This window comes from Centruroides sculpturatus, unplaced genomic scaffold (genome assembly GCF_000671375.1).
Source record: "Centruroides sculpturatus isolate CEXI.00-Female unplaced genomic scaffold, Cexi_2.0 scaffold1937, whole genome shotgun sequence".
NCBI lineage: Eukaryota > Metazoa > Arthropoda > Arachnida > Scorpiones > Buthidae > Centruroides > Centruroides sculpturatus.
The window spans coordinates 43269-67435 of record NW_019386146.1 but is presented as its reverse complement, the minus strand read 5'-3'; the positions used below and the strand labels follow the sequence as shown (position 1 = coordinate 67435).

The 24167-nt window shown below is 30.6% G+C and overlaps 1 protein-coding gene and 1 pseudogene across 1 annotated transcript in view; both read left to right on the top strand.

The window, feature by feature from the left end:
- The window catches only part of LOC111613800 (cytochrome P450 4C1-like), a 25688-nt gene extending 19178 nt beyond the window's left edge, over positions 1-6510 (top strand). The window contains exons 9-12 of the mRNA XM_023355150.1: positions 5626-5799; positions 5859-5925; positions 6017-6196; positions 6261-6510. Of these exons, the coding sequence (XP_023210918.1) occupies positions 5626-5799; positions 5859-5925; positions 6017-6196; positions 6261-6427 (588 nt within the window). The 3' untranslated portion in view covers positions 6428-6510. The remainder of the gene's footprint in view (positions 1-5625; positions 5800-5858; positions 5926-6016; positions 6197-6260) is intronic.
- A 15129-nt stretch (positions 6511-21639) lies between these two features.
- LOC111613803 overlaps positions 21640-24167 on the top strand; it is a 16647-nt pseudogene continuing 14119 nt past the window's right edge.

Below are 24167 nucleotides of genomic sequence, written 5' to 3'. Positions count from 1 at the left end.
GCTGTTGAATAAGAAATGTTTCTTTCACAAGAAATGTATAAAATTACAGTACTGTATTAGACTTACAGTACCTAATTTACATACTGTACAGACGATAGATAGCGTAAAATTTTCGTAGTGTGGCGCTACGCGGTGGACAATATATATATTTAATTATAATAAAGTTACAATAAATTAAGTTAATATATAATTGTATGTACAGTATCTAATTTATACATAATTTATATATAATTATATGTACAGACGAAACTAAACTCAATTTACCCGCCTAAATGTCCGTAGCGTGGCGCTATGGACGGCGGGAAAGTAGTTCGGCTGCCCGATGACGTTTTACGTAATTATAGGAGTTTTTTTACCTTTTTTACGGATACCGTCGCAATTTATTCGTAGTTTTATAGGAATCGTAATTATATGAACTGTAATTATAGGGGGGTCTACTGTATTTAGATATAATATATCTATTAGCCGTAACTATCTCATTATAATTTTAAATATTTATTTTATATTATTTACTAATGTTAAATTCTATTCCGGTTCGATTTACAAATTGCTTCAAATACGAAAAATTCGACGATTTTTCGTGTCTTCTGTCAGCTAAATTGTCAAAGCCATGCACTAATTTCATTTGAAAATAGTAGGCAAGCCAACAAAACAATTTTTCCATTTTTACGCATTTACGGAGCCATTTTATCGAGAAAATGTCGAACAAATTTTTTTAATCGAAGTGTTTATATTTAACTTAGGCATTAGCTTTTCTCTTTTAATAATGTTTTCTTTTTCATTATATGATCTCGAGCAAAAACATTTAAAAAATAAATTTTCAATATCGCAATTACATTCCGAATCGNGATGTAAGCAGAGTCCTCGATAACCTGTACTATAACACTACAAGAAAATTATAGAGATCGAAGTTTAACATAAAAAAATATTGATCTTCGTATCATTTTGTACTTATCATGTTTGATGATAAAGTACAGCAATTACTTATCTATACTTTACTCCGTCAATGATTACTTTTATTTCCAACTGTATAATATTTAATTTAATGTATAATTAAACTGTATTAAATACTTTCGAGTTAAAACTATTCAATATAATGACTTAGGTAATTGTTTTCAGTGTACCACTCAGGAAACCAATCCCAGGAATCCTTAAGGGACGGTCTGTCTCAGATATTCGGCCGAACTCATAAAAATATATGCTATATTAAGCTGGATAATAAAGGTATATGCCCTTTTATTACCAACGTATAAAAAATGTTTACCATAAAGGTATTAATATATGGACTGTTAGTGTCTAGAAGGTAAAAAAATGAAAAACAAACGTTACAATAGTTGGGTGATGCAAATGATTACAAAACTGTTATTATGATTAACAATTACTTATTTATTACGTTTTCTTTAAATGAAGAATGAAATTTTATATAAAGTAACATTTACTCACGTTACTTTACTGATGGTTGCGTTGTATATAAGATAATTCTGTGCTCTCATACTCCTCTATACTTTAGTCATATCGAATGTAAAATAATTTCATTTCGCACACGCTACGTATGTGTATCAATTAAACACTAACTGTGAAATAATGACATCATAATAAAATAATATGATAGGATATTCTGATGTCACGTTTACATAGAAACGGTTTAGTTCTTATCAATTATTTTATCAGTATTTGTGATAACTTACTGCTGATAAGAGATATTAATTAAACATATCGTTTATAATTTATAACAGTTAATTACAAGTGTAGTTAGGACAAAGAGACTAAAATGGTACATAAGAGGTACTAGACAAAGGAAAAGACCATCGAAAGGATGGTTATATTTTGCGTTAGAGCAATTGGTAATGAGTGACATTTGATGATAGGGAAGCTGTGTTTCTATAAGAAGCCGACTTCCAGGAGCAATCAGCTAATTCTTTCTTTAAATGTATTTTTAATACATTATTTATCTTAATACTTAATAAATAAACAAGTTCAATATAATTACCTCCGTTATTAGATCCAATATATTCTATATGCCCTCTAAATGCCAATTCTCGCTTCGATAAAAACATATAACATCTATTTATTTAGATATAATATATCTATTAACCGTAACTATCTCGTTATAATTTTCAATATTTATTTTATACTATTTACTAATGTTAAATAATATTCTGCTTCGGTTTCCAAATTGCTTCAAATACGAAAGAATCGACGATTTTTCGTGTCTTTTGAGTGTCAAAGCCATTCTCATTCCACACACTAATAGTAGGCGAGCCAACAAAATAATTTTTGAATTTTTATGCATTTACGGAGCCATTTTATCGCGAAAATGTCGCATTGTTCTTTCTCTTTTAATAACGTTTTCGTTTTCATTATATGATCTCGAGCCAAAACTTTTTAAAAATAAATTTTCAATATCACAATTTCTTTCCGAATCGCTAGCTATAATATAAGGGCTAAAATTAAAAATACAATTATAAAAACTTACTCGGTGAAATAAAATGTGTGGTGGATATACATACCCGTTACAAAACATTCTTCAATTGTACGAATATACTTTTAAAGGAAATTATAATTAAATATAGCTTTGTAAGAAAACGTACATAAAAGTAACATAAAATTTTCTTTACTCTTTAAATCTTAACCACTTAGTCAAATAGCTCCCTACGAGTGGAATCAGAGACGGTCCCGCTAGGTGTGCGGTGTGTACATGCACGTGGGCTGCCAAATCCCGAGGGTGCCGATACCGATCAATGTCAAATGTCAAAAGACGCGACAGGGTTCTTGTAAATTTTAAACGTTTCTCACCATAGCTGTAAAAGTCTAAATATGTTAAATTTAATAGATTGTCCGTCGTTTGTTTTCTAATTCGTTTTAGGACTAGGTGTTGTCCACGAAAATTTTCAAAATTTACAACTTTTCGGTCACTCTTGTCGAACTGGAAAAATGTCTGTCTTTATTACATCTAATATTTCGAAGAAATCACTCCCACTGTACTCGGCTAGAGATTGGTTCGGTTAGGCTTTTGTTTAAGTAAAATTTTGGCTCTTTCATCAGGGTTTTGTGTCCCAAATCCCCTAATTGCTTAATTATTTAACCACCAGTTACTTTGTACTCGAATATTTGTAGTCTTGGGAAAAAAGTGGAAAGACAAATTTTTATTACAAACGGATAAATAAATCGTAAGTGTAAGGAAAATAAATTCTAGAGCTTTTCTTGTACCTCGTGCGTCTCTTCCATCTATTAAATTTAGTTGTAAATGACGCTGTCGAAGTAACGGTTAATTTTTTAACATTATACAAGAATTGTACACGTTTTTTTCTACATTCCCTTAAAGACGGGATAAATGAAAACGTAATATCACTGGTTTAACATCGAAATCCGTGAGTACTATAAAATCGGACAGCGGAATAAATATATCAAATATTTTAATGGATTTTTTTTTAACTCACGTCAACTATACGGAACTATCGTAAAAACGTACCAGTAAATTCTTATCGGTTGGGTTAAGTTATAAATCTATTCGTTATTCATTATTCACGTAATCGGCCAAATATGTAGCGGGCGGGCGGCTAACAGCCGAGAACCAGTCCCGGATAGAATTCGAAGCGTTGGAATGTGTAGCATCGATCCAAGGTCATAGGCTTTCACCGGCTAAACCGGGTGAGACCAGTGCTGTGTAAAGCGCGTGCGCAAATCTGGCTTTTTGGAATCTGACAATACAGAGATTTCACTTCGCCACTAATATTCGAATATACAATAGCAATATTATTTTTTTTTCACGTGTAGTATAGAAATTTGTAATAAGATATATAATGCGGTTATAATAAAATATTGTGCGATTATTTTCATATAACTAAAATTAAAATTAATGTATTTATTTTTTTTAAAATACAAGGGAAGCGGCACATCCACCGCTTCCAATGACTGCACGCCACTGGTTANGTGTAGTATAGAAATTTGTAATAAGATATATAATGCGGTTATAATAAAATATTGTGCGATTATTTTCATATAACTAAAATTAAAATTAATGTATTTATTTTTTTTAAAAAATACAAGGGAAGCGGCGCTTCCACCGCTTCTAATGACGGCTCGCTACTGATTAACAGCCCTCCTAGAAAAAGAGTTAGAGATCGGACCTCTCGATCTGGAACTCCGAGAACTAGTTTTCTCAACTAGCCGCCGAGTAAGTGATACAAGAGTATTAACTACTTCATACCTCCGGCTAATCTCACATATACGTCGTTATATTACGACATGAATGGTTTGTCGTAAGTCGAGACAATTCAAGCTGGACGATGTGTATTTAGCTTTTTCGTTCGACTAATTACACAGTTTGTGGACAATTTAACGTTTATTTCGTCTATCGGTCGAAGACATTTGTGTTAATAGAATTAATCTGATAATATCGAATATAAGGGAAAAGAATTTTTAGTTTCATTAAGGAACTGACACTTCGTTTGCAAAGGCGCATATATATAACATTCTATTCTGTTAATCGTGTTAAAATTATAAACAAAATTGTTATAATAAATTATTTAAAAATTTTAATTATTTCCTTTATTTGTAAACTTTATGTATTTATGTTAATTTTCATTTCTGCTGCTACGTACTGTGCAGTAAATTACTAACACTTCACTTCTTTAAAACCAGGCCTAATCTCCAATAATTACGTTTTGCGCGAGAGGTAACAGTTGAAACCATCCTCGGTTCTATTAATATTATTTATTTTCCACTTCATCCATAAATGCCTGTATTTCGAAAAAAGTGAAATGACGCATTTTTTTCTCTCTTTCATTTTATCACTGAAACTCACGCCGGATACAATTGGCGCCATTTGAAAGTTTCTAGGCTGTTTCCTTATTATAGGAAACAGTAAACTCTCGAAATCAGATTATTGATATTTTATCGTAAATAATTTACTGATTGCAAACGATCCATTTTCACCACCAATCTTTACTGGTAGTTGTGGCTGTTCGTGGGTAAATATCACTTTTTATTCTGACAGCCTTAGCCCTCTGCTGAAGTCATGGGAGATAATGGACATGGATAATCTTTTAGATCATGCTCTTATTAGCGTTAGAAACTCTGCTTGCATCCCTGCTAACCCTTTCACTCTAAGATTGTTAGGCCCTATGATGTTGGGCCTAAGCTGGGAGCTTATCAGTGACATCTGTGTAATGTTTATTATTACTATTAGTATTGTCTATTTTATACTGCTGTACATGTTATTCTACTCTCAATTTATGTATCATATCGGTTGATTTGTATCGGTCATCTCACCATCAGTTCATACCTCTTCTCTATTCTGATACTGTTTGTAAGTTATCTCTCTCTTATTATGTATGTAGTTATCTGTGCTTTGATATATCTCTGTATTTAACCCGATTATGCTCTGGCGGTATCGGGAGTAAATAAAGATAAAGATAAAGTACGAACAACTATGTGAACTGCTTGCTGCAAGGAATGTGATTGTGCATTGTAAACTGGTATGACATTAATGTGAAAGATGTGCGGCATTCGTGCATCCCATATCCTAATTTTACAAGTTTATTATACAGTAATTATTTTACTGCAGATGTCAATTATATAGAAAACAATTTTACATTTCTTTTCAACGTATTATAATATCAGGGTTACGATACAACCGCCCACGCTATTTCATGGACTTTTTATTTCTTGGGAAGATTCCACGAAATACAAGAGAAAATGTATCTAGAATTGCAAGAAATTTTCAAAAATGATTTCAATAGGAATATTACTATCGATGACCTGACGAAAATGACGTACTTAGAATGCGTAATTAAGGTAATTTCTTAATTTTTTTAATTCATTCAAGGAACAGTTTTATATATTTCAATTTCTAGGAGTCGATGAGAATCTATCCTATTTTTCCTTTAATTGCAAGAAAAACCCCATCGGAAATGAAAATAGGTAATTTTTGATATTTTGGAATTTGTTTTTCAATAATAATATCTTATATTTGTTATTGACTTGAAGCATAAAAGCCTTGTCATTCATACAGGTAATTACCTGTTGCCTGCAAATTCTTCTCTTATCATAAGTATCTGCGGTATTCATCATAATCCTTCTGTTTACAAAAATCCCGAAGTGTTCGATCCAGACCGTTTCTTACCTGAAAACTATAAAAATCTTCACCCTTATGCATATCTGCCATTTTCTGTCGGTCCACGAAATTGTCTCGGTAAGTGATTAGTTAATAAATACAAAAACAAAAGAATTGTGTCATTAAAATAATTTATTTACAGGAAGTAAACTCGCCATGATTACAACGAAAATGGTTTTGGCAAATGTTCTTCGTAAATTTAAAGTTTACTCTTTGGATCCTCAGGATAAAATCTTCATCTCATACACAATTATGTTGACTCCAATATCGGGTATAAGAATGTGTGTAGAAAAAAGACGAATGTTGTAAAATTTTAAATAACCTGAACATTGCGGTAATTTTTATTACAAATTTATATAAACATAGGCTTATATCATATAATCTCAACGAATGCATTTAGAAACTGTATCAAAATAATTCTACTTATTATTAAACTTTACTTATAAATTGTAATTCATATTTTTAAAGATAAAAGGTACGAGAATAAAATGTATTATGGTTATTATTATTAAATCTGCTTCACAATAGTACTATTTTTTGCTGTTTATTGCATTTGATTTATTTATAACATTGATAATTTTTCATATTTAAGTTTACGTAACTTCAGTGGAGGCGGCAGGGGCGGCCCGCCCCGTGCGGCACTTTTTAGGGGGCGGCAAAATTTCACAATAAATAATAGTTAAAATTTTTACAAGATATTATTATTTTATTTCATATTTTAGTCTCACCTACGATTCGGAGCGATTGAAATGAGCACGGAATAGTGCTACCATCCGGACAGTGCGGGAATCGACTCACCCTCCGGTGAACTATTAATTTTACTAGGGAATGTCGTGCGCAACCTGTCGACGACCTTTTTTTCTTTTTGCTTCTACGATTCATTCAAATTCATATACACCTCCAATAGAGCTATTTTAAAAGGTGGCAACACTAGCACGGAATTTTTCATTATTTACTCTGTGATGAAACTGAACTATAATCTTTTAAATTGAGATACCTAAATAACGAAACGGCGAAATTTTCTTTTGCCCCAGGCGGCTGACACTTACGCTTCGCTACTGAGTAAATTTAACTGTTTTTAACGATCTGTTGTTCGTATTTATCTGTATTGTATCAAATGGGACGGACATAAATGATTAAGATAATAATGTGTTAGATACTTGTATTTCATTTTAGTATTTTATTGATAAGCTACAGAATAAAAATAATACGAATCCAAATTTTATAAAAAATATTCTAAATATTTGACTAATTAATATGTAACTCTTATTATGATTATATGGCAGAGAGTTTGATAAAACCTACTCGTCTTTCGAATAAAATGAATACAATAGCCAAAGAAAATGGTCCAAAACTTAACATGATATTATATAATATAAGAACAAAAATTGTATTTTGTAAGTGAAACAATTTTTAGTACTGTGAAGGTCCAAAACCATTTGTTTTATAACAGTATCACCCTTCTAATTAACCTCGTGATTAGGTGTAAAAGGAAAAAAGGGGTCTTCTGCGGTCGATGATCGAGACGATCTCCTGTTTAAAAATTGTTAATATATCAATAAAAATTTTTTTATTGATATATTAACTCATACACACTGATCGAAACGATCATGCACACTGATTTGAATTGTTGTTTACTTATTCCTCACTCTGTCTGCAACATGATTATTGCTACGTATATTTCAATTAAATACAATAAATCAAGTCAAGAGATAATATTTTGTATAAAAGAATGTTTTAAAATTAATTTTAATCTCTACTTCATAATTAATTATTTTAATTTTTATAGAAAAAAATAAGATTATATATATATATGATCAGAAAAAGTTTTTGCTCAGAATCTGCTCAGCAAAAAATTTTTTTTGCTGAGAGAAGTATATGTTCCGCTCATCGTAAAAAAAATTAGAGGGAACATTGCTTTAGACCAATTTCGATTCTTGTGAACTCTGTCAAAGGGTCAAAGAAATCGGTTACGCTATACCCCTTGGGATCGCCGTAATATGTAGAAATTAACGGGACCATACCGCTTAACCGAGTGTAACCGCACCAGTTAGCTGTGAGATTAGACACTCCCAGCCGTTCCATTTTTATATTATTTCCTATTTAATTTTAAATTAATTCGTTAATTAATATACGTTTCGGCTACCTACCCTATCTTATAACTACAGTAGACCCCGTATAATTTCGGTCCCTATAATTACGATTCCTATAAAACTGCGAAAAAATTGCAACGGTATCTGTAAAAAAAAAGTGAAAAACTTCTATAATTACGTAAAACGTCATCGGGCAGCCGAACTATTTTCTGCCGTCAAGTGCCACGCTACGGAGAGTTTGCTATCGTCTGTACAGTATTATATATAAATTAGGTACTGTATATATAATTATATATTAACTTAATTTATTGTAACTTTATTATAATTATATATATTTTTTCCGCCGCATAGCGCCACGCTACGGAGATTTTACGCTAACTATCGTCTGTACAGTATGTAAATTAGGTACCGTAAGTCTAATACAGTACTGTAATTTTATACATTTCTTGTGAAAGAAACATTTCTTATTCAACGGCGATTAAAATTATTTATATTAATGATGTCTCCAAAGTTCAACGAAGTTTTCGCAGAAAAGTAAGTTGTTAGAAATAGGCCGCTGTTTGCTGAGCTGTTCCGCGACGAAAACGAGCTTGAACAATGGCGATGTCGAATAGTGCACACTCGGTAAATAATCCTACAATTTTTTGTTTATAGCGTAGTTTATACGAATTATTTCCAAAAAATATATACGTATTTTGGAAATGTTGAGTCGGATTAGTCTAGAATCGATTAATTTTATGGAAGAAAACCTTTCAATCAGCCGTTGTCCGTAAACTTCACACGTGTCGGGCTGTGATTGGAAGGACTCGTAACAAATCAGATTCCTAAAGAATGAAACGTATCTATGATATTATAGGGGGTCGACTGTATACCATTCGTCGACAAAGAAAGTTTACAATAATCGTTATCACCTGGGCCGTAGTGCGAGAACTTTGATACTTATTACGTTTTTCATTTAAAGAGATGAGGCGGGAACTAATTCGATAGGCTAGTGACATGGCTGAACGTGACGACAAACCAAAATGGCTGGTGGCTTATGGATTAGGACAAAAAGCAAGTATGAAAGGTGACTTCCATCTTTCATACATTCGTGAGATTCTGCAACCCTTCTTGTTTGTTGTAGGGTCCAGTGAAGCCTTAGACGATGAATTACTTACACTAAGAAATTAAAAATTAATACGCAGTTAATTAAGAAGAGGAAAAAATCATTTTTTTCCACTACTTGGCCTTTCCGTTGACTTCTGATCCGATAGATAACGACGATCAAATAACAGTGCAAATAAACAACCTTTAACGATGTTTTGAATAAGTTTCCACAATAAATACAAACAAATAGTTATTAATGAGGAAGACATCAAAATCGGTTAAACTATGAGGTAAAAAGAGTCCCAACACGTCATTGATGATATGAAGAAACTTCGAATTTGTTGCTTCATATAGTAAAAAAAAATCAAACCGCCTCGGCCGTACCAGGGACAGATCGCGAACTTAGGACCACAACAATGTGAATCACCGGAGTAATGATCGCACACTCAGGAGGATAAAAAGGGCTCGAACTCGAGCATCAGAGTAGACAGTTTGAAGAGCCCACAGACGGAAGCTCTACCCGCCATTATTGTTTCCCTCTGTAGCAACCTTTACCGAAGATCCACGAACGTCTTCCCGACCTTCACAAAACTTGGATCTGGAGACATCGGTCTAATAGAGGTATTTTACTTAGAAAATTATAAACTCTCCATCGGTCTATTAGTGTATAAGTATCTAGCTCTATATTGTAGTTTGCTTTATTTTTGTATTAAACGTGTTGCTTTGTTTATCTGTCAACCTGTTATTATCGGAAAAACCAAACACCCTATCGACGGGCTCATCGCGGCTCCCCAGTCGACGGTCGAAACCCCTCCTATTTAATTTAACACCTTAATAGCCATTCAGTGACAACGTAAGCAGATCTTATCGATCCGACGCCGCTCAAAGGTCAGAGACAAACCAACCCCTGAATTCACGTATTATCTCACATTTTCGTTTTAGCAGAAACTCCAACTTTCCCGATTTACAGGAAGAAGTGAAGAGATCTTGTACATTTACAAATTTTCTTTATTTTTCAGATCGAATAAAATATTATTTAAACTAAATTAATTTTACAATTTTTTTAAACTTTAAAACGTTTTCAAACTTTTAGTTCTCACAATAATAATAGAATCATTCTTTGTTATTTCACAATTTATAGGCAAGAATCAAAATCTCTAGAATTTTATTCATTCTTTTTGAGCTGACACTGTAATTACGAAACTTGATCATTTACTTAAATTTATATAACACCTACAGAAGGCTTTTATATCTTATTAACGTGCTTTTATCAAGTGATTCTTAAAATTTTCGACAGTCAAAAAACAGGAAAGAAAGGTAAACACGAAGAGTTTAAAACAAGCATATAATAGAATATTATATAAATCAAGGTTTATATCGATAAAGTTAATTATTTATTATTTCTTTTGCCTTCCAGATAATTATGACCTCGATAAATTACGTGATTTCTAAAAAACAAATATAAAGATGTAAAAGGAAATAGTTGTTCAACGAGTGTAGTAATAAATGCAGAATAGAAATAAGTATTCGATAAAGAAATAATAAACTTTATTTTCGATTTCTCTAAACATTATTCCTGTATAAAATATTTTAGAATTATTTAGTTTATAGGAAAATGTATAGCTTTATCAGTGACATTTATATTAAATTTCTCAGAAATAATAACTGAAAGTCTTTCTAGTTCCTATCTATTCGTTGTATCAGATAAAATTTTATAAGATTAAATAGTTTTTTAATAATTTAGTTTATACATGTGGCAACCTGCATTATAGATTTTAGACTTCCTTTCTAGCTCTAGGTGATCAGATTAATGTCACGCAACTCACTTAATAACGCTTACAATAAGTTTTAAAGCTCAATATTAATATTACTGATAAAACAATGCTTATTACTTGAATATTTCTACTTTTTATAAATTTTATTTATAAATATTTTTTGTGAAAATAGGAATTATATATAACGCATTCACATTTTGTTTTTTATACTAAAATAAAAAGTAAAAATTATGCTTAACAAGTTTGCATTATCTCCTATTATTAAAACAATTTCAGATAAAAAATTTAATTAATTTAATCTCTTATCTACATTTAAGTATAATTTTAAGGGTGAGAAAAAATCAGAATTAATTGTAGAAATTCATGTTTTGTTTGTTAATTATCGTATATAAAATGCAATAAACGTTATACAACTTTCAATATATAAATAAACTAGCAATTACAATAAATATAGCTATCTTTTTATATGCATTGCTATTAATGAAACCGAATTGTTTATGTGAGCATCAATGAAATGATACGTTCTATTATTATTGTAATGCCATACTTCAAATGCACTTGATTTTTATATTCACTCAAAGTGTAAGAATTACGTTAAGTACGTTACTAATTTGACTTAATTTCCATAAATTATCAACTTGAAACTAAGCAATACGTTCATTTTTTGAAATTTCTATAAAGCACGCTTTTCGTGTATTTACTGACGTAAAATTCGCTTCTGTTCGTTTTTTTTTCATGATGGAAGCCAAATATTATCTTAAAATCGGTGTTTTGCCTTCAGAGTAAACTTTTAAAGTGAGTTTCTTTATCATCTCAAATGACTATAACTGTAACAATAATTAGGACAGCATTTAACAAATCTTAACCTGTTAAACGTTTAATGTTCTAAGAAATGGCCATAACCAGTTTCAAAGTACGCGCAGTTTATTATTTAAATTAAGTATGATGTAAGTAGTTGAAATCCTTGAACAACTTTGAAGCGGAATACAAAAAATTGCATCACTTCGGGTTGAATTTTTATGATTGGCAAATTATAGATCACGTGTCATAAAACTGATTCTGATTTGAGTTTTGCAATGGTTATTTTTTACAGTTAGATAGACCTAAAGTTAAATGCATGATTATTACGTATCACTTTGAAATCTGCAGGCCGAAGAGAATTTTAATGATGCTTATGTTGAATTCATTACAAATTATTTTAAGATCAATTATTATATCCATTGNTAGCGATATTTATATTTTATTTTAAATTTTAAAATAAAATATATTTAAACTAAGTTGATTATATTTCGATTATTTTCTAAACATATTTTGTTCTCATTTGCTTTGTGTGTGAGGAGGGTAAAATATTTACAGAAATTATTGCGTTGTTTGAAAATAGAATTGAGACTTATCACGAGGAAAGTTAAAAAACTAAATTTCACTTCTATGAAAATAAAGGTGAAATGAAGGTGTTCAATTCAATAGGTCATAAGTTTGAGGATTAGTAAAAACAATCAAGATAAAATAGGAAAGTTAATTAACGTGCAATGAATTCCTGATTAGTTTCTTATTTATCTTTGATTTCTAGTAACGGCCTTGACTTTCTTTATTGCCAATTGTCATTTGAAATTCTACTTTATTTAATACGAACTATCGATCAATTGTAAAGGAAATTTCCACTCACTCATAATTGTTTTTTTAAATTACTTGTTAGGAAATGAATTTATCTAATGCTTCCCAAAGTAAACTGATTAAATTCTAAAGTGTGTTTTTTATTATTTGTAATAAATTTATTAAAAATATACGAAATAAATTCAATTAAAATATGCAGAAATTCCATATTTTAATTTTAATTACGTATTTTATGTCTGTAAAAATGATGTCAACACGAGGCAAAGTAATTTGGTTATCGAAAAATATTACTTGCATTTGTCTGTACTTAAATGACGTTATGACTATAATATATAGGCTATATATATATATTATTTGTTTACTTATTTGTGTCTGTTGTTTGTATGTATATATAGGCAGTATAGTTACTACTTGTTTATTGTATAAAGATATATATAGATATCTGGATATATATAAATTTAATTTTCGACATTCCTTTCTTCTTGTGGGCACTAAATTAAAATATGTTTGGTACATATTGTGGGTTTTTCCGGGATTTCATTGAAGAAAAACGTTCCCGAGGGATGTTTACCTGGAATGGAACACGTGCTCTCGAGGGATGGGTTCTGTCAATTGAATAAGGCAACGCGATATTTGGACAATATGACAAGAAAATATTTTCTGGAAGTAATTTTATAGAAAAATGACACGTAATTGCACATTTGATACGCGATACAAAAATCTTCACATAGATAGAATGTTGGTGAAATGCACAAACATCCGATCCTCGTATGCCCGAGTTCAATTGTTTCATTCCGAGGGCCGTTTCACCGATTATACTTGCATTTCACATTACAACACAGGCTGATGTAAATTTTATTATATGACGTTATCCATCATTTATCGATCGTACATACTTGACCTTAAACGTCATTATATTTGTTTCACTGTAACGAAAACAATTATAATTAACATAAAGCCAAAGAAATTTAGTTCAGTTTATTTGGTTGATACCTTTGCAGCCTGATTGCACCCAGTGCCTGCTAAGAGGAATGAATAACTTGATTTTCATAACATTTAAAAGGTTCACTCGACAATAAATAACATTTATTCTTATAAATTTCCTCATTGCACACGTGTTTTACCAGATATTTGTCGGGAGAATTATAAATGGACCACCCATAATACATAAATATTGGTATAGAATTTCGGTATAAAAGCTTTCCTGTAAGATTTGATTTTACACGAAATCTTCATTTTGACCAGGGCTGTGTAGTCGTGTAAAAATCTACCGACTCCGACTCCGACGGGAGGCGGACTTGTTACCGAAAGATACCCGGAAATTCTGATATCATCACGTGAACTCAGAATAAAAGATTCAATAAATACAGTTCTAATAAAGATAGAACGTAGAAACTTTTTATTTCAAAGCTAAAATATTCCTCTAAGTAATATATAAATATGTATTCGAAAATTTTTACTTTTTCGGCTGTTATATAAAAAAGAGGAAAAGTGAAGCGCTCTGTCAAAAAATGACCCTTTTCAAATTTTTACANAAAAGATTCAATAAATACAGTTCTAATAAAGATAGAACGTAGAAACTTTTTATTTCAAAGCTAAAATATTCCTCTAAGTAATATATATATATGTATTCGAAAATTTTTACTTTTTCGGCTGTTATATAAAAAAGAGGAAAAGTGAAGCGCTCTGTCAAAAAATGACCCTTTTCAAATTTTTACATATTTGGACTCAGAACACCTTGAAATTTCGAGATATGCAAAAGATTTCAGGTTTTTTTCTATATAAGTGGATGTTAGACTGTGTGGGGTGCATGATCTTATTCACCCTGTTTGAAGCATAATAATTTCTGTGGTCAGAGTGGTCAAATCGGAGTCGGATGGTTTAACACAGGAGTTAGTTATTAAACGTGAAAGTGGTTGAACTAAATCTTGTCCCATACATCTTAAGCGAGAACATCTTAACGGGTTTTACTGTACTATTATAAAATGAAAAAAGCTTACTTTGAGGGTAGAGACGAGTTTTATTTTATTTAAAATTTTGAACGCTAATAACGAGTAAAATATTCATTAAGAGATAAGGCACGTGACCACTTTTATGTCTTCACCCTGTCGTCCTTTAATTAAAAACCAAAATTTAATAGTATTAATGCCTTTATATACGCAAGCCACAGAGTCACATTTCGTTATCTCAGGACAAAAAATAAAGAAATTAAACAAAATAGACGCCAACACACACGCAAGCGCGAATTTTTCCTTTTTTATTGACTTTTTTCAGGGATTGGAAAGGTCTCCAAACGTGTAGATTTGTAAAAAAAGCATGAAGGGTCAAATTTGACACGATTCCAATACTTTTCTGTTTTATATACATAACAAGTTGGTAAGTAAAAAGGAGTCGGAATCGGCGGATTTTTTGAGGAGTCGGACTTTACAGCCCTGTTCTTGACAATAGTATTGGTTCTACATTAGAGCATGAAATTATTTTACCATGTCAAATAATAAATTTTTATAAAAACTAAACTATAAACGTGATTACATGATGTTTCTGCCTCACCGACTTAATGAGAATGGAGAATCACTCTTACTTTCTTGGCTCTTACACTATTGAATTGTAGGAAAATTTTTGTATTTAGTAAAATTTTCATTTTCCTTTTACTAAACGAATATTCAAAACAAAAAATTCGTAAATCATAAAAATTTTTTAATTAAAAACTTCACCGCTCACTAACAAAACCGGTTATGGCACACTATCGTCGTTACCCTTAATAACTAAACTATAATATAAATTAAAGTAAGATTTAATTATTAGTACTTATTAGTAATTATTAGTAAGTACTTAGTAAATATTAGTAATTATCAAAATGTACTGAAATTACGAAGACGTTTTAAATGAAAGTGTGCTGTAACTAGTAAAAAACATAAATTAAATTTTCCAAGCTAGAGGGAAGAAATGGGGGAAGTGCGTAGTGCGAAGTTAGTCTTCTATAATAGGAAGACTGTGATCACGTGGAAAAAGACTTTGATTCTAATTGCTATTATTCGGCGCTTGTTGTTTTACGCATAGATATTTGATTATTACGTACAGCATCGAAAATTGCAGAGCAAAGAAAATATTGATCATGTCTCTGTTGAGTTCGTTCCAAATTCTGTTAAGTTTAATTATTATTTTTCTTCTTGTGATATATTTTATAGGAAAAAAATGGAGAAACGGAAGAAAACAACAAGAAAATGATTCGACATCGAACAAATATGGAGAGAATTTGTCTGTATCTGGAGGTAAGCCAGTAATTGAACATTTTTTGTTATTTTAATTTTTAAAATATCATTAATTTAACACAAAAGACTCAACGGCGCTACAGAGCTTTATAGTAGTGCTCAGCCACACGTCTAATGTAAAAGGGCTAAATTTGATGATTAACATCTCCAAGACCATCCAACCGATTTGGATGAAATTTAAAATATTTAGTCCGCGATGAACGATACGGAAGTCTTAAACTTTGAATAAATTCCATCGTTTTGGCAATTCCAAATTTTGTAATTTCGAGTCGATTTACAACGAGAGGAATTTTCGCAACATCAAGCTAGCGGAAAATGTAGAAAATGTCGGCGTACCCTCAAAACTTCTTTGTACAGCCGACCACCTCTTTTCTTGTCCCTTTGAAGGATTTATGTCAAATATCGAGTATTTATAAAATTAAAAGCTCAATTTTTAAATTTTAACATTTTATTCGTCGATTGTCTAACACGTGACATGCGCTTTGCGATTACTTTTAATGCATTATTTATGTTTTAAATATGGAATATTTATGAAAAAATGTCCGATTTTACTTTTGAAGTTCTCATGCGCATATACATAAAAATGTATCGGAATCGCGTCAAATTTCATCTTCGCAGATTTTTGCGAATCTCCACATTCTGAGAATGTTTTTCTACTACTGTATATAAAATGTTTGTGTATCTCTGTTGTTATCTTTTTATTATATTATATTAGAAAAAAAGGTGGTATTATAAAACTCTGCTGGTGTTATGGAACCTCTCCATTTCAAACTGATAATAAATTAACTGAACTGTAGCGGATTGTGGCTGAACTGCGCCAGGCAGACATCCATAGCGAGGGGAAAACTCGTTTCACTTCAGTTAAACGGTTGTTTGTAGTGAATCAGCATATTTGTGCATTTCGAAATCCGAAAGTTCTGAATGATAAGTGAATTTAGTTATTTCTACAATATAAATCTTGTAGTTGATGGTTCGCTGGTGCATGTATTTGGTTCCAGAGACTTAGGGGAACAGTATATATTAACTCCTTGGGACTTTACCAGTTTTTGATATTAATGTAATTAAACGTAAAAAATACTTAAAACTGAAGAAAACAAAAGAAATGTGTTAAAAAATAAATTTTGAAGAAAAAGCTTAAAATTTTATTTTTCTTTGTCACGCCTTTCTGTGAAATGTGACCCGGATGAGTCATTTCTTACACAGCTAAATGACGTTGAACACAGCTAAAGTTAGATTTTCCGGGACATTCTCATAGAAATCTCGACAGGCGATGGGTTTATAGAAGCGTGAATGCCAGCTGGCCGGGTATTTTTAAATATTTTTTAAAAATTACGTTTTTTGTTGCGATTTTCGACCCCGACTTAACTAAACGTATATATAATAAAAATCTATTAATTAAAACAATTAAAAACCTATTGGAGGTCGTTTATGACATCATAAACTAGCTTTAAATAACTTTAACGAAGGAAAATCCGTGCACTACAACTTCAGAACGATGAATGAAATTTGATATCGAAATCCCATTAAAAAACTATTAAAAAGCAACTAAGCGTGAAGCGTGCGTCATTAAAGGTAAATTGAAATCGCGATAAAATTTTTTCGCGTGGGAAAAAAATTTTGAAAAAATTTGGAGACCTAAAAAACATTTCAAAAATCCAAAAAAAAAAATTTTCAAAGATGGCCTTAAGGACCGTTAATCTGTGTGATGTTCACGTTTTTTGAAGTTTGATCTTGACAGACATAAGTTCATTCGAGATGGCGATGCATTGGTGCTTTTAATATGGAACCCAACTTCTTTGAACTCTCTCTTTGCAAGCAAACATTTGTCCGGAGCAATTTGTAAAAATGACACTAGGCAGAAAGCCAATTCTTCCCGAGAATATCGAAAAAGAGCTGCTGGAATATATATTGTTGATGAAAATCATGTTTTTCTATTATAAAAGCATTTTTTCGATAAAATACATTGAATTAAATAATTTTTTAATTATTTAATATTCTTTGTAATATCCTCTTTGTTTTTGGATATATTAAAGCATTATTTGAAAACATACAGTAAGGTTCCATATTACCACTCGGTTTTTCCTAAGCCAACTTTCTGACTTTTTGTACCGAAGTCTTCAAAAATTATACTTATAATTACACTAGCAAAAATCCAATTAGAAAAAATCCAATTAGTTTAAAAGTTACCAGTACTTTTTCGCACAAAAAATGTGGGTGTAGTTATGATAACTTCTTTACAATTCACTATAATGTAATTGGGGTCCATAATACCACCTTCTCTACTGCTTATGCAAAGTGACAGGTCGCTTAAATATAGCGCATCCGTTATGATGTAAAACGAGTTCGCAAACCGTTGTTGCACTTGATAGTTCTTTTAGTTTACTGAATTATCTACAGTACGAGCAAAGAGAATTTAGCAATAAAAATATTTTTTACAACTTAAAAAATACCCAATAATTATTTCAAAATATACATTTTGCATATTCTAACATTGTTAACAAAACTTATTTGTACGAATGCAATATAATACAATTGCTTGTATGAATAAATAGAATATAACAAATGAAAACAAAATACTTATATGATGTACAATACATAGTTATTGAGCTGCGATTCGAAATAACTGTAGGCCTAAAAATTCCTACTATCGATTGACTTCCTTAATTTCAAGAACGTGGTGAAATATACGACGCACGAGACAAGATGTGGACATCTTCTGCACGTGCGGCCCTGAATAACTATAAAAGAACTTTCGTGAAAATCGGAAGTCGTATTATTCCAATTCAAATATTTTCCCCTGAAAGGTATTAGAGAAATGACCGGCACGACTCTGTTGTTAAAGGAAAAGTATGATGTACTGTACAGAGGCAAACAACAACTAATTTGAGTCGAGGTCATATATTTTAAATTAAATAAATGAAAAATATGATAAAAAAAATTACCGCTTTTCAAGCTGACGATGCTCGATATCAACTGTTATTTTTATAACAGACATTAATTTTTCAGAAAATAAAGACAACGGCCAGAAGTTAAAAAAGAGTTTTCCGTCTGTATCCATTTTACCATTTTTGTGGAACATTGTATTTTCTCAACGTGACAAACAATACCACGATTCACACATCGGCAAATGTAAGTCATTAATATTTTATTGAATAATTTCACTGTTTAAAAATACATAAATATTTTTTCGTAACTTTCCAGTTAATAGAAATATCGCTACTGGACTTCCTATGCTATTTACAAACGAGAAAGTCGTCTGTATAAACATATTTGGATATAAATTAAATGTTTTCTTACATCCAGAATATGCAAAGGTAATAAAACATGCCTAGTTATGTAATATATTCATTACGAATGGAAATATTCAGTATTACTTTTTATAGGAAGTGTTACGAAGCAACAGTTTAACACACGATTCTACATTTGATTTCTTCAAGCCACTTTTCGGAGATAACAGTTTTTTTTATCAGGTAATGCATTATTTGATATTTAGTTGAAATATCGTTGTTTACAGTTTTCTGAATTTAATTAAATAAAGTTCTGGCGATAATTGGAGAAGAAGAAGAAAATATTTAGCTCCACATTTTCATTTTCGGAATCTGAAAGATGATCAAAATGTATTTATGGAGCATTCAAACGTCTTAGTGGAGAAACTCAAACAATTGCAGAAGAATGAAAAATTCGATATCCTGGAATGGATGAAATATTGCACTCTCGATATAATTGCAGGTATTACTCTCTAATGTAAAATATTTTATTATGTATTATAAATATCAACTTGTTCATACGTAAACATATAATATTTATTTTGCCCACCTATTGCTCATCACGTAGAAAAAGTATGAAATGAATTTTAAAAAATAATATATATACATGTATATGTCATTGCAACGAAAGTAAGCTACTGAACTGGACGGGGGCAGGAATTCGAACAGTTTTTTACCACTTACACGTGTCACGATAATTACAAACTTAGTCACAGTACGTCTTCCTTTCTTGTATAACTGCTATTTTTATTGACACTATTTTTGTCTAGCGACAGCAGTTAGAACTAAAGCTGACTATAATCATTTTTGCATGGCCTAACTGATTATTTTCCTCTTTCATATATTACTGTTTTCGTTTACTTCGTTCTGCGATGCCTTTCCGAAACTGAATATTATTTTCAAACGACGTATATTTATTTATTTAAAAAATATAAAAATTAATTTATTTTTATGTAGACATAGCAGTGGGAGTTTCTCTACATTCTCAGACTACGAACGATCAAGAATATGTATCCGCAATACACAGGTATGGAAAATTCAGTTCCAGATATATTTCTTCATTTTTCAAATGATATTTACAAATGTAATATTTATATTAAATAATATAAAGGTAGTTTATCTGTGATGAAATTTTTAAAATGTTCGGGTCAACTTTATTAGAAGGAACACGAAACATTTCAAATTTTGATTGTTTATCAATTAAAAGTTTGTACATTATAAATTAAGTGTTATTTCTATACGTGCTGATCGTAATAAAAAGTTGTTAGAACAATGCGTAGAGAAAAGTATCGAGTTTCTAAGCGAATACAACGTGTTCATACAACGTGTTCATTAAATACTAGTAGCCTGGTACGCCCCCTATTGGGCATTATTTACAAATTTCCATGAGGCACGGTTCCTTTGACTTTTTTGTTCCTCTCAATATGCTGTACAGCTCTGTTAAAGTCCCAATGGTAAGATTTACCCTCCGAATAAAGAGATGGCGAACCCCCCCCAACTGTAGCCCCTGTGCAAACAATAAAGTCAAAGTAACCATACCCCTACTCGCTACCCTTTGCGAGATATAAGCTCCTGAAATAATAAATTCCTATTAGAAATATACTGAATTATTTATATTGTTATATTGACCAAATAATAATTTATGGGCCAAATAAATAATAATAATTCATATTGTTAATTTCAATAAAATTTACAATTTTAATTTGAATGTTTGAAATATGACACATGATAGGGGCGTCTCTAGTGTCCGTTATCAAACGGTTACGGGACAGACGGACACCCTTTGAATGGGTTATATATATAGATGTATGAAAGATTTTCAAATTAATTTAATTATCAGATATATCGTTTTAAAGTTCATGTATTTCGTACACGTGAGAGAAAATCTGTAACATGCACGACAAATGTTTGACAAATTAACTTTCCGCAAAGCATACCGTGGTTATAATAAAATAACTAGTGTTTATCCATCTTTGTGTTTTTCTTCTGTTGCCTCAGTACTATACAAGAAGTCTTTATGATAGCGAAAACTTAACGTTTAACCATCCAATCACAATATAAAAATATACAGTCCAGCAACTTATTTTTAATATTTTTCAAAAATTAATTAATTACGATAAGAAATAATTGCAAAGTTTTTTCTTTGCATATATTAAACACAAAAACAAGAAAAAAAGTTTTACACAAATTCATGATTTAAAATAAATTTGATATATTTTAAATTATTTCAATTTAAGAAAATTCTATGTTTTTACAAGAAATATATAATTTGAAATTTTATGTAAATTTAATAGTTGACAGTACTTTATTTTTTATCCAAACTTTAAATTCACATTAATTATTTTTTGATATATTAATAAATTTTTATTAAAATTTAGAATTCTGAAATATTTTTCTGAATGGCTATTAAATCCAATGTACTGGCTTTCTCCAATTTTCTTCATGAGTAAAATAGAAAACAATTGTAAGAGGGACATTGAAATAATTCATCGTTTCGAGGAGAAGGTAAACTCAACTTGTGAATAGAATTTTTGTTTTTATTTAAGTAATTAACGGTTTAATTTAATCCGTAGGTGTTCAACAGAAGAAAAGAAAATTTTGTGAAAAAAATGCAGCAGCAATATTCCTTAGAGAAAGAAGCAGGTAATGAAGAAGAACCAAAGATGAAAGCAAAACAACGTCTTATCGATTCCCTGTTGGATCTTCATGTCAAACATCGTTTAATATCGGAAGAAGACGTTATCAGAGATATGGGAGGCACTATTTTTGCGGTAGGCAAAAATTTACTTAATATCTAATCTACTTAATTTATTAAAGGTGTAATCGAAAATAATTATAAAACAGTTAACTCGGCGACAAAAATTATAATTAACGTAAAACCTGTTTCAAAACTAATCATAATTACTTTCTTGAAATTAGAAATTGTATTTACTTTAAGATGTTCGTAAAATCATTACATTTCATTCATAATTAATTGCTAAAGTAAATAGTATTTGTAATTTCGGATTAATTTATAATTTTTTGACATTTAAAAGTTTGTAGTTTTTAAATTTGAATTTTGTCCTTTTATATTTTTATTATGTGAAATGTAATAGGAAGAAATTTTAGACATAAAACAAAAGGTTTATTAATTACTGTATATTTTGTCTATTTACATACACGCAGGAAATGTATATAAGGTTTTTAATTTCTTCAAAAAGGAATGATTCTTCAAATGAAATAAACCATGATGTGTTACTCTGTAAACAAAGTTTTTTTTTTATTTTATTACTTTTAAAGTTACATTACCGAAATAACAGTTCTGAAATGTAATCGACAGTCTCACCTGTAAACAAAGAAACGACATTTAAAGTTATCAACTCCTTTTTATTATTTATCTTTTCCTGCTTCACCATGTATCGATTTTGCCATATTGTTTTTTCTTATGTCTCATGTCCATGACAGCGGGACGCATGGATAAAGTTTTTTTAAATTGAAATAGAGATTTTTCTCTTTACATCTCTCCCCTGGGGAAGAAAATTTTCAGTATAATTTTTGCTAATCATCTCCATCATCTTCCATTTCACTGTCTTTCCAATACAGGAACTGGCATAAGTTTTGTAATATGGTACAGGTTTGAGTCAGTTTTTCTGTGCCCAGTATCTATCTTGTATATTGTATTTGAAATTTTATCAATAATCTTATACGGCCCCACTTTTAATTCATCTAGCTTTCTCCTGTTTAACTTGTTACCATTTTCTACATACACCATGTCTCCTACATTAAATTCACAGTATTTTAGCTTTTTATCAAATCATATCTTGTTGTAATTGTGTGATTTTATTGTATTCTCTAATGCTATCTTTCTATCCTTATTCCAGTCACTAAGTGATATATCTTTTCTTATTCATTCGGTAAAATTGTAACATCTGTACCATATAAAAGATATCTTGGTGAAAACCCCGTAACGGAGTGGTTTGTTTCGTTGTATTTGTTTACACATTCTTGTGCTATTGTTGACGAAGCTTTCTTCTTTCCTCTTTCATTTATTTTACATCTAATTTTGTTTACTAATGTTTGATTTAGTCTTTCATTCAGACCATTTGAAAATGGTGCATTTACTGCTGTGAATACTATAGGTATGTGCTTGTCTTGTAAGAATTTCTGGAATTCTTTTGAATTAATTCCTGGGTATTGGTCAGTAAGGATCATACCAATATTCTCTGTTTTTGTTATGTCCTGGACTAATTTTATAAAATCACTTGCACTCTGTGTTTTTGATGTTTTAATAAATGCATATCTTGTAAAGTGATCTACCAGCAAATGTAGGTATCTTTTTGTTGATCTTGAACCTCCAAAACCTCCAATTGTGTCAATGGACATTATCTCAAAAGGCTTTGTAGCTGGGCCTAGATGAGACATAAATCCATATTTATTGTGTCCTCGATTTGTTTTTTATACAAATTTCACAGCTCCTACAAACTTTTTTTATATTAGTTGTTAGATTTTTGGCTGTATAGAATGGACTAATTGTGTTCTGCATTTGTTTTATTCCAATATGGCACAGGTTTTCATGTAAATTTTCCAATAGTTTGATGCTGAATTGTTCGGTAAGTATTATTTTTTCTTTTTTTCCAACCTTCTTTAAGTATAATTGTTGTTTTTGAATCAATTTGCTTTTTTTTCTCTGTATTTCTATATTGTTATTTTGATCTGATATAATATCTTCTAATTTACATAAGTTTACAACTTTTAATTGTTCATCTGTATTTGTATTTGATTCTAACACTGGATTTCTACTAAAGCAATCTGCTTCCAAATTTTGTTTTCCAGGTGCATATTTTATTTTAAAATCATATTGTGATAGATAGTATGTCAAATCCCCTAATTCTTCATCAGTTCTTGATTTTAAATTCATGTTCTCTAGTGGTTTGTGGTCTGAATAAACTGTGAATGATTTTCCA